Consider the following 16,953-nt stretch of genomic DNA (forward strand, 5'->3'; position numbering starts at 1 on the left):
TGCGCACGCGTCGGCAATCTCCGCCAGTCTCGTGACGAATCAAACAGGTTATAAAAACACCGAGAAGGGTGTCACCAATCCCAGCGGCGGACACATCTGAGTGATGTCGCGCCAGTGGCCAGCTGCCCGGCTGGCGGTCACGTGGTCGTGCAGCGGGGCGACATTCCTGGGATGCGCTGCGAAGGTCAGCTGGCGGTCGAGCCAGGACAGCCGCTGGCATCCCCCGCGGCGCTCGCTCACCACCGCGGCAGCGATGGACTTGGCGGAGCTGGCCGACAAGCTCGCTCGGCTCCCGTCTCGAATGTCGCGGCTGGGCAGCGAGTCGTCGAGTCGCCGTCACTGCCACCGTGGCCCTCGGCTCGGGTCTTGCCGCGTCACAGGCCGGGGCGACGAGCGCTCAGGACGACCGCCCTCGAGACGCGACAGGAGCTCGAGGCGGCCCGCCCTCGCCGTGGTGGGATGACCCGGGCTGTGCAGCTCTTCGGCGGTTTGCCGCCGGTGAAGCGGGCGGTACACACTTCGGGCCTGGCATGGCTTCGGCCGCCACGCAGGGGCTCGTCGAGTAGCTGTCGCCGCGCATTCGGCGTTTGCCGGCGACTTCGTCTTGATCGCAGCTCTGTTTCGGGACGCCGCTGGAGAGGCTGAAGCGGCGGGCACCTGTGAGCGCGGGCGCCACACTCACCGGGGACCCTCAGCGAGGTCGCATGATGCGCAGGGGTGCAGGCGAGGCAGCACGCTAGCCTGCAGACCTGCTGGCATGGTGCCGTCCGATATGACGTCAAGATCGGGGGTTAGCGTCTCGTCGCTCTGCACACTCCATGACGTCACGACCGGGGGGGGGGGGCGAGGGGGTCACCAGCCGTGTTGGGGCGCGCGGCGGACGTCTCCGAACCGTGCCGAGCGCTCCTCTCGCAATTATCTGGAAGGGACCAGGCTCTCCGCCTTATAACGTTCGGTTGTCTCTCGGTCTCCATCCCTGCACCGGCAATGACGCGCGCGCGGTTCTGGACTCGCCAGGTCCAGCCTGTTCGAACAGTCACACGCGTTCACCATCACAGGTAAGCTCCATCGGTACAACTGGCGAACGCTCCGCTGGCCGTGTTGCGCTCCGGGCATGACGGCTTTCTTGGAGGTCTTGCTGTGACGTCATCGGTACTTCGCTGTCGTGTCCTGTGACGTCACTCGGCACCTGCACCAGCAGCGTACATTCGTACCGCGGCGGTGCTGCGTCCTCCGCTCTGTCACCGCGTCCCACCAGCAGCGCAGGCTCGTTCGCCGACGGCAACACGTCCTCTACCCTCCACAATCCCGCGTCCTCTCTACGGTCACCACCCGGCAGCTGGCCCAGCACCGCACGCGCGTCCCCCGCCGGCGCCGCGGCGTCTCCGCCGGCGGGCACGATGCTCTCGTACGGCGGCGGCGGCGAACGCTGCCGCGGCGAGTAGGGCGGCGGCGGGCCGCGCTTGGCGGCCGGCGGCGGCAGCAGCCGGCTGCGCGTCACCAGCCGCGGCCCGTCCGCCGCCAGCGCCACGTACACAGAGGAGGCGTCCGACGGCGGGTCGACGGCGCCGCGCAGCAGCCGCCGCCGGCGCCGCCAGCTGCGTGCGCACCCCTCCCACAGGCAGTAGAGCAGAATGCACATCACCACGATCAGCATCGAGACCATGGCGGCGGCCGAGTGCGCCACGTCGGGCACCGTTGACGGCATGGCGGCGCCGGCCGGCCGCCGTCGGGCCGGGCCGGTCCCCAGCGTTGCCGCCGTCGGCGTCGGCGGACCCGCGAGTGCACCGACTGCGGTCGTCGGGCTCGGCGCTGTCGCGCGTGGCTGTTGTCGGTTATTTCGGGTGCCCCAGGCGCATGCCAGGGAGCAGCGCGCGTGCGCACGTGTCGCCCGCTGACGGGCAGGTCGGGAGTTCCGCGGGGAAGGGCGGGGTACGGGTGGGTGGGAGGGGTCGACCTCGGAGGGGCGGGGCGGTGGCTCGGGGGTCCACGTTTGGTCAACGTCACATGATTTACAGCGGTGGTTTGAGTGATGACTGGAGTGCTGCGGCCGCATTAAGTCACGCGCGATTAGGGGGCACGTATCACCTGATTATGCCCTTGCAAGGTATCAATCTCGGGTGCTAAGGACCTGATACGTTATCCAGGACACCGTAGCATGCAGTTTTTCGACAGACCCAAGCTACCCTAATAACTTTATCAGGCTGTCGACACGGGCGTGCTGGTGTTTCCGCGTCGGCTCACCGCCACATTTGTGATTGTCATTTCACAATGAATATTTTCGGGAGCATCAATGCTGGACGAGTAGGTCTCGAATACCGAGTCACGACGATTTTTTAAAATGTTTGCGCCGAATGCACACTGCACCTAACAACGCGCACGGCATCTATAGAAGACCTGATAACCTGCTTACCTGCGACACATTTTTTTCGTTTTGCTTTTAACGTACTAAGCTATGTACGCGGCACAGCTTATCAACTAAATAAGTGGGCTTATGTTTTGTCAGTCTAGGTATGCAGGAATGCTATGATAATGTGAGCGTGACTTGCCTTCACATGAATAATAAAAGCTAGCTTCAGGGCCTGGCCCAACTGCCACGCTTCCTAAAAGCCATGGGTGCAACCTTGCAGTTGGTTGGAAATGCAGCTCCCCCCCCCCCCCAACCATCTCATAAAATTACGGTTAGGCCCGTGGCTTCGCATCGCAAGAATGAACCCCAATAACCCCACTTGGATCCCCAATGTTTCTGGGAGAGTGTCGCATCTGCTTGGATGGTGTTTGACCTGTAGCCGCTGATCGCAAATATATTTCATTTTCCCAAAGCTGGACGAAAGACCAACGGGAGCCCAATTTTGTCAAAGGCGTGCTTTAAACGCTCAGCTAGACATGTGCATGCAAGTTATTTCATGCGGCATGTTCTTCCTGTAGCATTGCAAGTTGACGATTCCACCTCCACCAACGAACAATCATACCAGCAAATGCTGATCGATGTGCGCACACGGTCACGTGCTCCCACGCGCAAACCATGGGCACGCCCGCTTCGGCGCAGTATAAAAAACTTGTTTCCGGTCTCGGCTGCGAGCAGACGTGAAACTTCTGGAGACTAAGCCAATATACTGACCATAACTTACATCCGAGCTTACGAACGATAGATGAGCTAGTAGGCGGCCGGACGCCGGCCAACGTTAGCGTTTCCGAATCGCGCCCGTAATACACGACGCCGCGATCTGTACTGAAATATTGGGCGGTGAGTTGAGACCAGGCGCACAGCCGTTACTGTTGACTACCACTCACCCGAAACACTTGCGTCTTCCGCCATCCTCTAAGTCGTAACCGCCTCAACCGAAAATCGCTGCAGTCACTGAATTCTTGGACTACAATGGCCAGGCGCGGCAATACTCGCCGCCAATGAACATTTAAAACATTATTTGTGATGATCCGTCAACGAAAACAGTGAATACAAAAGCTCATTATAATGAAGTGTATGCTACATCAGTGGCCTTCGCCAGTCAAACGGGCTTCCCAACGCAACGACCAAGCCCATTGGCGTGGGCTGCCAAAGATATGTGGCCCTTTTAATAACTCCCACGTCAGCTATCGTTTCTCTCGCCCGCGCCGCAAAGGATGTTTTATTAGCTTTTACGAACTCCCACGTCAGCTATCCTCCCTCCTGCCCCGCGCCGTGCGAGATGTTTTAACTTTTACTAACGCCCATGACAACTATCGTCACTTGCCCCGCGCCGCACAGGATGTTTCATTAACTTTTACTAACTCTCACGTCAACCATCGTCCCTCTTGCCCCTCGTCGCACAAGACGTTTTAACTTTTACAAACTCCCACGTCAACCATCGTCCTCTTGCCCCGCGCCGCGCAGGGTGTTTTATTAACTTTTACTAACGCCCATGTCAACTATCGTCACTTGCCCCGCGCCGCACAGGATGTTTTAACTTTTACTGACTCCCATGTCAGTAATCGTTCCTGTTGCCCCGCGCCGCGCGGTATGTTTTATTAGCTTTTACTAACTCCCACGCCAACTATCGCCTCTCTCGCCCCTCGCCACACGATGTTTCTGGCAGCAATCGTTCCATTACACCCACGCCGATCTCCCCCACACACCTTGTGAAAACCATGAGTCTGTACATTTTGTCGTGTTTTCCCTCACTTTTCAGAATCTTTCGTGCCCGACCAGCATCTTTCCAGAAACTGCACTTCGCATCCAGCCGAACGTTCGCTAGTCACAAGAACACTACAAGTACCGATATTAAATCAGGGTTAAGGTAAGAAGACAACCGGCTCCAACTCAAAACAGGCGACCGGTACGCCTGCCACGGACGGGCCCGCCGCTCGGCCGCACGGCGAACACGACCAAAGGGTAGAAGTCCACGGACAGCGGCCGCCGGCACGCGCTCCGAGGCGTCACACCCGGCGGGCAGAGTTGAAATGGGAACATGGGGGGTAGGGGTGGGGGGACCGCGGCCGGGGCTAGCGGCAACACGCGCACCAGGCGGCCGAATGCTTCTCGGCGCGTCATGCGTCCCGACGTTCACACCACAGCGCACCTCCACTTGCAGCGCCACACAACGGCATGGAAAACGACGAATCGAACGATGACATCAGTCAGAAGCAAAACTCCTCGACCCGGAGGCGCCGTCTGCGTCCGGCCACCGCTGTCGAACTTCAGCTTCGCAGATCCTCCGCTAGGCTGCGCTGCCGGATCGACGCCACCCACTGTTGTACCTTAGTAGGGAGAGAAGTAGTTTGACCGGCGGTACCTGGAAAGCCAAAACAACAACTTAACTAGCGATAGACATCATGCACGAAGTACGATTACGACATACACCATGACAAACCAACAAGCAACCAGTAAACCGACCACTAAACATCACGAATGGCATGGTCTTCATTCCCGTTTCCGCCCTGACTCAGTGCTGCAGTAGATGGCCGTGAGCCGGCGGGGGGCGTGGGACTCACGCACGAGTCACGCACGACTCTGACTCCGAGCCACACCACGACTCCGAGTCGGGCCAGCGCCGGCGCGCTCACACGTCCGTCCGCCTCCATCGATCGCCGCATGACATTCCTCCGGTCGCAAACACGCCAGCCCATCCAGCCGGCAGGAAACTGCCGACGTCGGACGTGAGTCGGCGCACGCAACTGCCGACAGGAAAGCATCGCCCCGCCCAAGCCTGCGACCCGCGCGCGCTCCCGCGGCGGGAACGAACGTCCCACGACAACGCGCCCGTCTCGGGTCGGGGTCGGGGTCGGGGTCGGGGCTGACCTGGGTCGGCGGGAGCGGTAGCCGAAGCGACCGCGGCCGCGGAACCTGCCACGGGGCGGGCGGTTGCTGGTGGAGATGCCCGGCCGGTTGGTCCGCTTCGGCATCACCTGTCGGGAGGAGGCGCCGGTGACGAAGACGACTACAGGCTGCGCGTGGGGCGTGAGGCGGGAGGGCGGGGAGGGGGAGGGCGGTCGGTGCCGGGAAACGACCGGTCGGGGCTTCGCAGCGCCAGCAGTGGGGGGGGGGGGGGGGGGGAGGGGCAGGGGCAGAAAGGACGGGTGATCTGTATTCTCTAACGGGACGATGGGTCGTGGACTGAGATTGGCATGGCACGTGCTGGCCGGGTATCCCATGCAAATAGGCCTGGGTTTGCGGCCAGGCTGGAATGAATACAACATACGCGCCGTCACCTCCGTTCCAAGGCGGTCTTGTACCGTCTGGCGTCTGTTTCATAGCCAGCCTTCTGACCCACAACAATTTTCGCTATTACTCATCAAATTCCCTGAACAGGTGACTGAAACACACAATTTCATTCCGCTGTTATGAATGTAATTAAGCTGCCGCTTCGGTCAGCCGTACGGAAGAAAGTGGAAGAATCAATGCGATTCAAGGGACTTTGTTCCTTGAATCGCACTGTTTATACACACAACCTTGGCTAACACTTCACACATTTGAGCGGTGGACGAGCGGCATAACATTTCAGGCCACCTAGCCACTACCCACGCACGGTAAAACAGGATGCAACTTTATGTCACCCATTCATGTGCCATGATGACGAGGATGATGAAAATTCGGAGATTTGGGGCGCGTCCACTGCAAATGGCCATACGTTTATTTATTGCTTTGTTAACAACGCGGCATATGTGACTAACGCCACATATGTGACGGCATTGGGACTATTTTGAAATGAGCTAATATGCAAAATAAGTCCAATGGAAAGTAGAAAAAATAATCCCAATGCCCAAGACCTTGCGGCTCTGAAAGCCTAACACTGTCCTGGACAGCAGATCTGGACAACCGTCGCTCCTACCATGATCCAGGGCTTCTGATAAGTCTGGCAGTATACAAGCTAACAAGACAGCCAATTGAAATGAGTTCGGTGCCAACATCTGTGAAACGCTGCGGGAGACGTATTTCATCGCCGATTGCTGGTTATCATTTCCTGCACATCGTGTCCCTGTTCAGAACGGGCAGTCCGCGGGAAGTCGTAACATGTTGGCGTAATTTTGCTGCATCAGCCTATTCGATTGAATATAACAGTGCCACGAACAAAGGCACTCAACTGGCTGCCAATTCCCTACTACATGACCCAAGAAACAGTAGTGCTTCTCTCACTTTGTTTCCCCTTCTTTTGCCTTGGTTTTCTATTCATTTCATTATGCATGACTGAGATAGGGCCCCGGCATCGTACACACAAAATAACTAGCCAGCCCCCTACCCCATCTGATACACCACAGCACACTTGTTAAAGAATAAATAGGAAAAGCTCTGTCCGACAACTGTACAACAGGGCCTGGTGTAACGCACATCGTTTTCTGGTCCGCTTTGAGGCATCAGGCATTTTTACGGCCATTCACCAACAGATTCACCCGAAAAGAAAAACACTCATGCATCACCACCGGTTGCAGCAGTGAAAATCGCATGTCACAGTACAACTCCGAAAACAAATTCTGACCAGCAAAACTCGAACGCGTTAAGTGCAATGAGCTGGCTAAGAGGAGTTCGCCACCACTAACCTCACCAAGCTCGCTCGATCGCAGTCCACCCCTCCCCTTCCCCGCAACCCACCTTGATCTGGCGGCCGCGGAAGAGCGACTCGTCGAGCGCCATCGCCGTCTGCACCGAGTCCTTGTCGGCGAACTCGATGTAGGCGAAGCCCTTGGGCGAGCCGTCGTACTTGTTGCAGAGGATGGTGACGCGGTTGATGGAGCCGCAGCCGTGGAAGTGCTGCTCCAGCTCCTCAGCGGCCGCGCCGTAGTCCACGTTGCCGACGTAGATGGAGCGCGCGTCCACCTCCATCTTCTCTTCGACCGACAGGTTGAGCGGGTTTGTGGCCGGCTCTGCGGGTAGGAGGAGGCCTGTCACCGACAGGAATCAGCGCTCACTCGCTGACACGCACGCTCACAGCACTACATTACACTTGTGCTCAGTGGCGCAGCAATACTGAGCACAAGCGTAGACGACAGCTAGACGACATGGATCACGTAGATCATAGATAGATGATGAGGGCGATGGGTCTCTGACTGCATGCTGCCTTTCACAAAGCTAATGAGGGGCTGTGAACAGAAAGCCAGGGCACCAGACAAGAAGACCTGTAGGCAAAATCAACGCAGACCAATCGTATTGGTTCTTTCGGAACACTCCATCCCTCCGTTCCAGGAGAGAGGGACAGAACCTCTCACGAACCGAGACACATTTACCGCCGGTTCGTGACGCATCGACTTCCAGCACCGCACCAGCACCGGGAACGTCGCGGCGGAGCCACTCGTGCCGGCTCCCCACCGCTCGTTGACCGCACGTGGGAGCACGCACGCGGGCTAGCCCAGCCGTGCAACAAACATCAGGGGCGGACCTAAGCTCGACTCGAAATGCTAACATTTACCACGGAAGAAATGAGTCATTTTTGGATGGTTCAAGAGCCGATTTGGGTTGATAAACACGCCATGCGAGTCGTGACTTGACTCGTTGGCTCTTCAAGCAGGGGCCGATCTCAACCGCACAATTCACGCGAGGGCAAAATGAGTCGACTCGAAAATTTTGACAGAAACAAAACAAAACTTTGCACAAAACTAGTCTCATGTCGGAATTCGACCGACAATAGCACCCATGCTACACCACACCGTACCGGTACAGCGTTTATGAATGGTGCCTGACGGCCAAGTGCTGTCACACCAGACTGAGGTCTCACCTTGTCACACTAAACCGCACCCGAGGCTTTCACCCAGGCGCGACCACTACCTTCACCTAAAGAGACAGCTTCACACACACTGCGGCTTGCTCCTTCAGCCCATAGCCACACCCAATGATACTGAAACGTGCCACGTTCCACAGCCAAATACATACTACCCGCCCAGGTTCAACAACAGCACGCCAACGGCCGCCGACTGGGCGTCGCGAGGCCTCGCGGTCCGCAGCAGGTCCAGGGTTACTTTTCCTGCGACGCCTCATGATAAAGATGCATAACGTTTAACTCAGTCAAGAATGTTCTGAACAGGTTGCCTCTGAATTTCGCACTGGCTTCTCCTAGAAAAACAAACTGCTGAACTAAACTAAAACTGGAAGATAAACAAAAAATATCTACGACCATGATTTCCATCACTTAATACAAAATATCTGCAACTATGATTTTCATCACTTAATATTTCGTCGTACTTCAAACGTCATACCAAACTATATTGCTCCAACGAGTCACGGCCCACACAAAACAGGCCAGCCTAATTCGGCCATTGCATTTAAATCCTCAAACTAACTAACATTGGCATCAAAATCGGAAATCCTGCCAGCGCATGCAACTTGACCTCACGTACATAATCCAACCTAAACCACCGAATATCGACAATGAATCAATTCTTTCCCAGTCACAAAATAAATCTGCGTGGAATAATGAAACTTAGGACGAACCATTGATGAACAATTCACACTCTGCTAAATGAGCATTTGGATCAGAACTGAATTGTTCAACTGGAATGCAAACCGACAACGATCGACCCTCAAAACACTATCAAAATTTGAATCAGATCCGGCCCGTCCAACAACATTCGCGTATGAATGGTGGATTGATCCGCAAAATTTGCATCGAACATCTGCGTCCTCGGACCACATGGTCATTCCGAGCGGTCAGAGCACACAGCAAGACGAACACCGGCGTGCCCAGACGACGCGGCCATTACGGGCGGCCAGAGCACAGCACGAACGCCGGCGTGTTTAGGCGACGCGGTCATTGTAAGCGGCCAGAACACACGCCGGCGAACACCAGCGTGCTCAGGCGACGCGGTCATTCTGAGCGACCAGAGCACAGCACGGTGAAACAATGGTCACCCAGTGTAGGCCCCAGCCGTGCTGGTGCGGTACAAGACCACGCAGCGGGCACAGAGGACGACGCCGCGCCAGTGACAAGCCTCCGCACAGACCGGACGTCCGAGTTTGTCGGCTCTTGTGGCCTACGCGGGGCAACATTGCCCCAGATACGATGCGCCGCAAGAAAAACAGCCCAGCCGCATTCCGGGTCGTGTCCACACGGACCGGCGGTGGGAAAGACAACAGGTCTCTTAAATCAGTTATTGTGGCAGACCTTCTGTTGAGATGGAGTGCATGCATTATCAAGTATTAGGAACACAATGCTGCAGAGCCAGTGATCTGACTGTGTCCTCAGAAGCTCTCTGGAACAACAGTACAACACAAAGAGGCTGCTCCATCAGTCACCACCGTTGATGCGTAATGAAGTGACAGATTTGTGCTTGATTCGAATATAGCGGAGTCAGTTCCGACTCATAGCGCATGGGATGGATTTTTGCTCTGAATCTCAAGCACCACGACGCGACACCGAGCTGATCCAGATTGCGACTCAATGCGAAGTGGCTACTCACTTAGGAGATAGTCTGTTCTCAAGAACCTACAAACGACGCTAATTTGACAAAGATATATTACATACGTCTCCGATTCATTCGGCGTACACTTACGTCGCCAGAGTATGCCAAGTTAATTCAGTTACTACTCAAACTCAAAGAGAACACGCCAAAGGAACTAATTCCCCTCTTTTTGCTTGATTCTGGAATCGATCTCGACATAACCGGAGTTCAGCGCCCGTCTGACAAGCATCTCACGTGTTAATCAGCCCACTCCTCCCAGCCGGTGACGTGTACCCCTGTCAGTGCCCGTCCCCGGCCACCGGTCGTGTGAGCCGGGCGCCATGCCCCCCGGCACCCGCCGCTGGCCGTTACCTGTGGTCGGACTGCCCAGGTTCATCTGCTTGTCCACCTCGGACTGCATCTGGCGCAGCTTGTTGGCCTCCTCCTCCATCTCGCGCACCCGCGCCTTGATGGCGGCCAGCTCCTGCAACGTACAGCAAAGCGTGCTGGTTCACGCGCCACCTTCAGCCACACCACGCGAAACCGAACAAAGCTAAACCAACGCCGTACAAAGTGCGCATGCCGCGTCCACCTTTGTCCACACGAAACTAAAAAGAAGCGGGGGTAGCTTGCCAGCTAACAGTAAACACCGTAAACTAATTACGAAGTGTCAAAAGCCGATAAAGACGTCATTGCACATTTTAGCAAACTTCCGCGGCCACATACAGGCAGCACAACTTGGGTTTCACAGTCAACAAGGTTCAACATCACGTCGGAAAAGCCCGAGAAGAGACCAGTGTCAGGTTTATGTGCTTGCGATTGGCCCACATGACATCGCCTGTCCCTAACCCTGCCAGGCAGGGCGGGAATTGCGGGAAATCGTACTTCGCAACCGTGGACTCACAGACGTGCGGCATAACTACTACACTGTTAGTGCCCCACCAGGTAACCACAGTGAATTATTTTCTAACAGGTTAAAACCAAAAATATCCTGCAAGCTTGTCGCATGTTTTAGCTCTTTTTGAAGAATTTTTAGAACCTACAAGTTTTTTAAAACAATTTTACATATGGGTAGGATTGAGACGAGGTGATAGTATCATGGACGGAATAGTCGTTCTGACTATCGTTCTCGTTGGGTGTGTTAGTATGTACTCAACGTTTTGAGCATTTAGCTCTCCGGTCGTCGCCCAAAAGTTATGGAGTCCTTAGAGACAAAGAACATCATGTTAGAACACCATCAAGCCCTTCCAAGGACTCTATAACACCAGACGACGGCCGGAAATTCAACTGACCGAAACGGCGTGTCCATACTTTCACACCAAACGAGACGGACAGTTCAAACCATGCCTCAATCCGTGACACTACCACAACCTCCCATACACAACATGAGCCTAGCGCCAGCCTTCACCCGGCTGCTGGCCCGGCCCGGCGTCCAGCAGTCGGCGCCAGGGCCTGCGCACGCGCGCTCGTCAGCGGCGGCCGTACCGGGTCGTCCATGCTCTGGTCGCCATCCAAGCTGACAGCCGACGTGTCGTTGCCGTTGTTCTCGCCGTCGTTGAGGCCGTCGAGCAGGTCATCCTCGAGTCCGTCGCCGCCGGCCAGCGCCAGCTCGTCAATGTCCGCCATGGCCGCGCCGGCGCCGCAAGCCCTGCCGCCGAGCGCGGGGAGACGGGTGATGATGCGGCCATGAGCAGACGGGAGACGGGTGATGATGGGGCTCTGAGCAGACGGGGAGACGGGTGATGATGGGGCTGAGCAGACGGGGAGACAGGTGATGATGGGGCTGAGCAAACGGGGGAGACGGGTGATGATGGGCTGAGCAGACGGGGAGACGGGTGATGATGGGGCTGAGCAGACAGGGAGACGGGTGATGATGGGGCTCTGAGCAGATGGGAAGACAAATGAGATGGGGTTGAGCAGATGGGCAGATGGGTGATGATGGGGCTGAGCAGATGGGGAGATGGGTGATGATGGGGCTGAGCAGACGGGGAGACGAGTGATGATGGGGCTGAGCAGGCAGGGAGATGAGTGATGATGGGGCCCTGAGCAGACAGGGAGATGAGTGATGATGGGGCTGAGCAGACAGGGAGACAGGTGATGATGGGGCTGAGCAGATGGGGAGACGAGTGATGATGGGGCTGAGCAGACAGGGAGATGAGTGATGATGGGGCCCTGAGCAGACAGGGAGAAGGGTGATGATGGGTCTGAGCAGACAGGGAGACAGGTGATGATGGGGCTGAGCAGACGGGGAGACGGGTGATGATGGGGCTGAGCAAATGGGGAGATGGGTGATGATGGGGCTGAGCAGACGGGGAGACGGGTGATGATGGGGCTGAGCAGACAGGGAGACGGGTGATGATGGGGCTGAGCAGACGGGGAGACGGGTAATGATGGGGCTGAGCAGACGGGGAGACGGGTGATGATGGGGCTCTGAGCAGACGGGGAGACGGGTGATGATGGGGCTGAGCAGACGGGGAGACGGGTGATGATGGGGCTGAGCAGACGGGGAGACGGGTGATGATGGGGCTGAGCAGACGGGGAGACGGGTGATGATGGGGCTCTGAGCAGATGGGGAGACAAATGAGATGGGGCTGAGCAGATGGGCAGATGGGTGATGATGGGGCTGAGCAGACGGGGAGATGGGTGATGATGGGGCTGAGCAGACGGGGAGATGAGTGATGATGGGGCTGAGCAGACAGGGAGATGAGTGATGATGGGGCCCTGAGCAGACAGGGAGAAGGGTGATGATGGGTCTGAGCAGACAGGGAGACAGGTGATGATGGGGCTGAGCAGATGGGGAGAATGGTGACGATGGGGCTATGGGCAGACGGGGAGATGGGTGATGATGGGACTCTGAGCAGATGGGACGCGGGCGACAATGCTGCTAGAGTTCATAGGGGGATGGGTGACAATGGGGCTGAGCAGATGGGAAGATGGGTGATGATGGTGCTCTCAGCAGATGGGGAGACAAATGAGATGGGGCTGAGCAGATGGGCAGATGGGTGATGATGGGGCTGAGCAGATGGGGAGATGGGTGACAATGGGGCTATGAGCAGATGGGAGATGGGTGATGCTGGGGCTGAGCAGATGGGGAGATGGGTGATGATGGCGCTCTAAGCAAGTGGGAGATGTGAGCACAGGGGCGGCACTTTGAGCAGGAGAGACATGGTAATGGGCAGATGGCCATGGCACTAAGCTCCACAGCTTTAGGTGGGGAGATTTGACTACAACAGCGGGACTATTGGACGTGTGACGACGATCGGGGCTGAGAGGATGAAGAGACACAAGGATGGGTTGAGTCCTCCTGTAGCAGGCAGGGAGATGATGATGATGATCAGGCTATGATTGCATGGGGAGATGCAAAACCATGGACAAGACTGAGCAGATAGGCAGGGACAACAAAGGGAGAGATGTCCAAGCAGGCAACAAAATGCGATGATACCTATATGACTGAGCAGATGATGATGGAGATTTGAGCAGATGGGAGATGTAGAAATGTGAGAGAGGCCCTGCACAGACATGGACATGTCATGACACTAGTGGTGCGCTTAGGAGATGAATGTCTGAGCAGATAAGACAGCACAGTGATGGGGGCTGGGCTCTGAGTATGTGAAGAAGTACAGTGACCAGGCTCTGAGCAGATAGGGCTCCAAGTGGGAGGAAACATGACCACAGGGCGGAACTTGCATCACATGGTGACATGTAGCAGTGGTGATAGAGTTCTGACAAGACTGGTGAGGCATCAATGCCACTGATGGAGCTCTGAGCAAGATGGGAGGCTTGGGACAAATGTGACTGGATTCCACACAGGTGAGGACATCCATGATAGTGGGGCTCTGTAGCTGGTCCACTTCATAGGGTGCCACCACTTCCAATTGGCTGATATTGATGTAAAACAAGGAAAAGTACTGTGAAAATGATATTTGATGCTCATAATCAATACCATGTCAGATATGGTTGAACCAATCAAAATAACCAGTTCTGCTTCTTCAGTACATAACCCAGAGCATGGTTTGTTTGTAAGTTGGGTAAGTCAGAGCATGTTTTGCTTGTATATCAGGCAAGTCAGGGCATGTTTTGCTTGTAAGTCAGGTAGGTCACAGCATGTTTTGCTTGTAAGCCATGTAAGTCAGAGCATGTTTTACTTGTAAGTCAGGTAAGCCAGAACATGCTTTACTTGTAAGTCAGGTAAGTGAGAGCATGTTTTGCTTGTGAGTCAGGTAAGTCAGAGCATGTTTTGCTCGTAAGTCAGGTACGTCAGAGCATGTTTTGCTTGTAAGTCAGGTAAGTCAGAGCATGTCTGATGCATTTACAATGTCAAGCATAACTATGCATACAGAGGTAACCAGCAATGAAATCTGGATGTGCCAGCTTGCTTGTCCAAAATGAATCAAGGTTAGGTGGATCTCGCTTTCCAACATTCTGGACCCTTAAAAGGCACGTGTTTTACTTGGCCTGGCCAAATTAGAAGGTCTACTTGAAATTAATGCACTGCCACCAACTTTGCCAAAAATGACTACCTGAGAACCTGGATTAGATTAAACCATTCTCAAAACATGCCATGTAAGCCATACCATTTTGATTTAAAATATGAAATGACAGCAGTTACTACCTCATGTGGTTTGCATCTTTGAAAACACAGTTCAAAATAAATTTCAAACAGGTCTGCAATATTGCCACAATAACATATGGTGGCAGTCTACCTGCATCTTACAAGGGCTACATCATAACTGTGAGAATAACAAAACTTAAAGGAATCAGAGGCATGCCACCAAAATATCTACCAAATTCACATGCAAGGTTTCAAATTCCAAGGATCACAGCCTACATCGCAAGTAGCCTGTCATTGCGCCAAGTTGAATCCCAAACATGCCTTTGCACCACCTGGCACCAGACAGGGACAGTTACCCTGTAATTAGAACTACCTGTTTATTTGATTACCATCCACATAGGCAATGTTTTGCAAGCATAGATGCTGATGTCTCTAGAACAGGCAAACACAATGATCAGTTAAGCAAACAGGTTTGGTAATTTCAGCACTGCCTTTTCAAACACCTTTTCCAAACATAGTGAGCAAGTCATGATCCACCTTTCAAAAACAACATGAAAACATAAATATTTATGCTTCTGGGGATCAAACAAGCCTTGTCACAGTTAACCAAACCATTTTGCCCCTCCCCCCCTGGTAAATGAGTATATGAGAAGTTCCTGTGTTGTCAGTGACAAAATAGCTTAGTCACCAAGACTTGGGACAGAAGAAGTATGTGCACTTCTTGTGCCTTTTTATCTAAAAAGCTTGCTGATGGCACCCTGAATGACCAGCACAATAATATCACACCTGCCATGACAAAATAATAATATTGGGAACATACATTGGCTGACTAAAAGTACTATTTTGCCTTATAAACAGCTTGCTGGTTTACCCAAAGGTCTGACCACTTTCCCCATACACCCCTTGGAGGGGCAACCTAGAGAGATTAGATTTTTGAGGCATGATGCCAGCTACTATGCTTGCTGACATTGCAGGAAAACACAAGAGTGTCAGGTTTAACATGGTGTGGTGTGGATTTAAAGAAAATATTGCAGCCTATGTAGTGTAAATCTGGAGCATGGTCTCAAAGGGAATACATGGGCTACACAGAAAACAGATGGCTAAACCCACCATTGCAACACATTGAAAACCAATCTAAACTGAATTTGACCCAAACAAAGGTTAGGTTACACTAATAGGATGAGCAGGATGGCAATGTACATAAATGAGAAAACCTCATGCTCATATTAAATTGAACTACCCCAGAAAATATAGACATTTCGGCCGCGTGGTTTTCTCAGTGCATGCACGTAAAGCAAAACCAATACTGCAAGAGTGCATAGAGCAAAACACTATTAAAAACCTAATGCATCCGCTCCTTGCAACATTATGTGAACTCGCTCCATGCCTGACATTCTTAGATGTTCATTGGTTGGATAGTACATACCTTATTAACCCTCACAGCACGCCGTCCACTCCTTGGAGAAACCCACCCCACCGCTGTGCCTCACGACCCCGTTCCAACCCAATAGCAGGTTCCGACGCGAAAGCGAACGCAGCCGCCTAATCTGAATCACCGTTCAGTGGGAAACGGTATTGCGCCGAGAGCGCCGCCGTTTGTCCGGCTTGTGCGTCGCTTGTAGGCGTCGTGCGTCATGAATGACACCACTAAAATACAAATTTGTTACACTTTACCTTACTGACGTAAGCACCACTTATTCATGATGCTATTGATCTTGGCACTGCCATTTTGAGTTTCATAGCAGAGGTCTTCAGCTTCTGGTTCTAAGGCATTTTGAATTCAAAGTTCTTATGCTAGCAAGCGACCTTCAATATACCATGAGGCATTATGCATAAGGTAATACACAGGAAGCGTAGTAATGCTAAACAACGATTCTATTGGCGGTGCTCAATATTTTGAGCTGCGCTCATCCCAAGAGTGAGGATGAACCAGTGGCCGACCCAGGATTCTGTTAAGATTTCGTTATGGGATGGTCACGCAACACTGTGCCCCCCCCCCCCCCCCCTGCGGATCGGGCCTCCTGAAAAAGTCTTTAGATTTTGACCATTAAATTTCAAGACCCTTGTGTTTACTATTCGTGGCGCCAGAAATATACTTTCTGTAAATATGCTTTTAGAAAAATTCCTCCAACCTCTACCCTCTCAATCAGCGAAGAGATATCTTTGTCTGTTTAGGGGCCTTTCAGTTTGCTTGCAGCCCATCCTGGTCCTTTGCAGGCCCGCAAACCTCCATTTTTTTTCGTGAAAAAACTGTCAGTACGGGCGGGTATGGCTCATTTGGAGTTTAAGGATCCCTTGGGGACAAAAGAGGGGGAAGAACATGGCACTGTGCCCCCCCCCCGCCCCCACCTCTTCTCTGGATTTGTCACTGGGATGCGATGTCGGTGTAATGTGTCTATCTCACAGACCGACACACACATACACGCGCGCACACACACACACACACACACACACACACACACACACAAACACACACACACACACACACACACACACACACACACACACACACACACACACACACACACACACACACACACACACACACACACACA

At 54.0% G+C, this 16,953-nt stretch overlaps 1 protein-coding gene across 1 annotated transcript; it reads right to left on the bottom strand.

Annotated features, from left to right (window-relative positions):
- Nucleotides 1-3,851: 3,851 nt before the first annotated feature.
- Nucleotides 3,852-15,955, bottom strand: Pabp2 (poly(A) binding protein nuclear 1). Its single transcript, XM_037229843.1, has 6 exons — nt 15,825-15,955; nt 11,332-11,494; nt 10,219-10,330; nt 7,067-7,338; nt 5,279-5,385; nt 3,852-4,772 (listed from the first exon to the last, which is right to left on the bottom strand). Exons 2-6 carry the CDS (start codon nt 11,470-11,472, stop codon nt 4,739-4,741), a joined length of 666 nt encoding a protein of 221 aa, XP_037085738.1. The 5' UTR covers nt 11,473-11,494; nt 15,825-15,955; the 3' UTR covers nt 3,852-4,738.
- Between the last annotated feature and the right edge of the window lie 998 nt (nt 15,956-16,953).

Source organism: Pollicipes pollicipes, unplaced genomic scaffold (genome assembly GCF_011947565.3).
Source record: "Pollicipes pollicipes isolate AB1234 unplaced genomic scaffold, Ppol_2.1 Scaffold_6138;HRSCAF=7277_pilon_pilon_pilon, whole genome shotgun sequence".
NCBI classification, from domain to species: domain Eukaryota; kingdom Metazoa; phylum Arthropoda; class Thecostraca; order Pollicipedomorpha; family Pollicipedidae; genus Pollicipes; species Pollicipes pollicipes.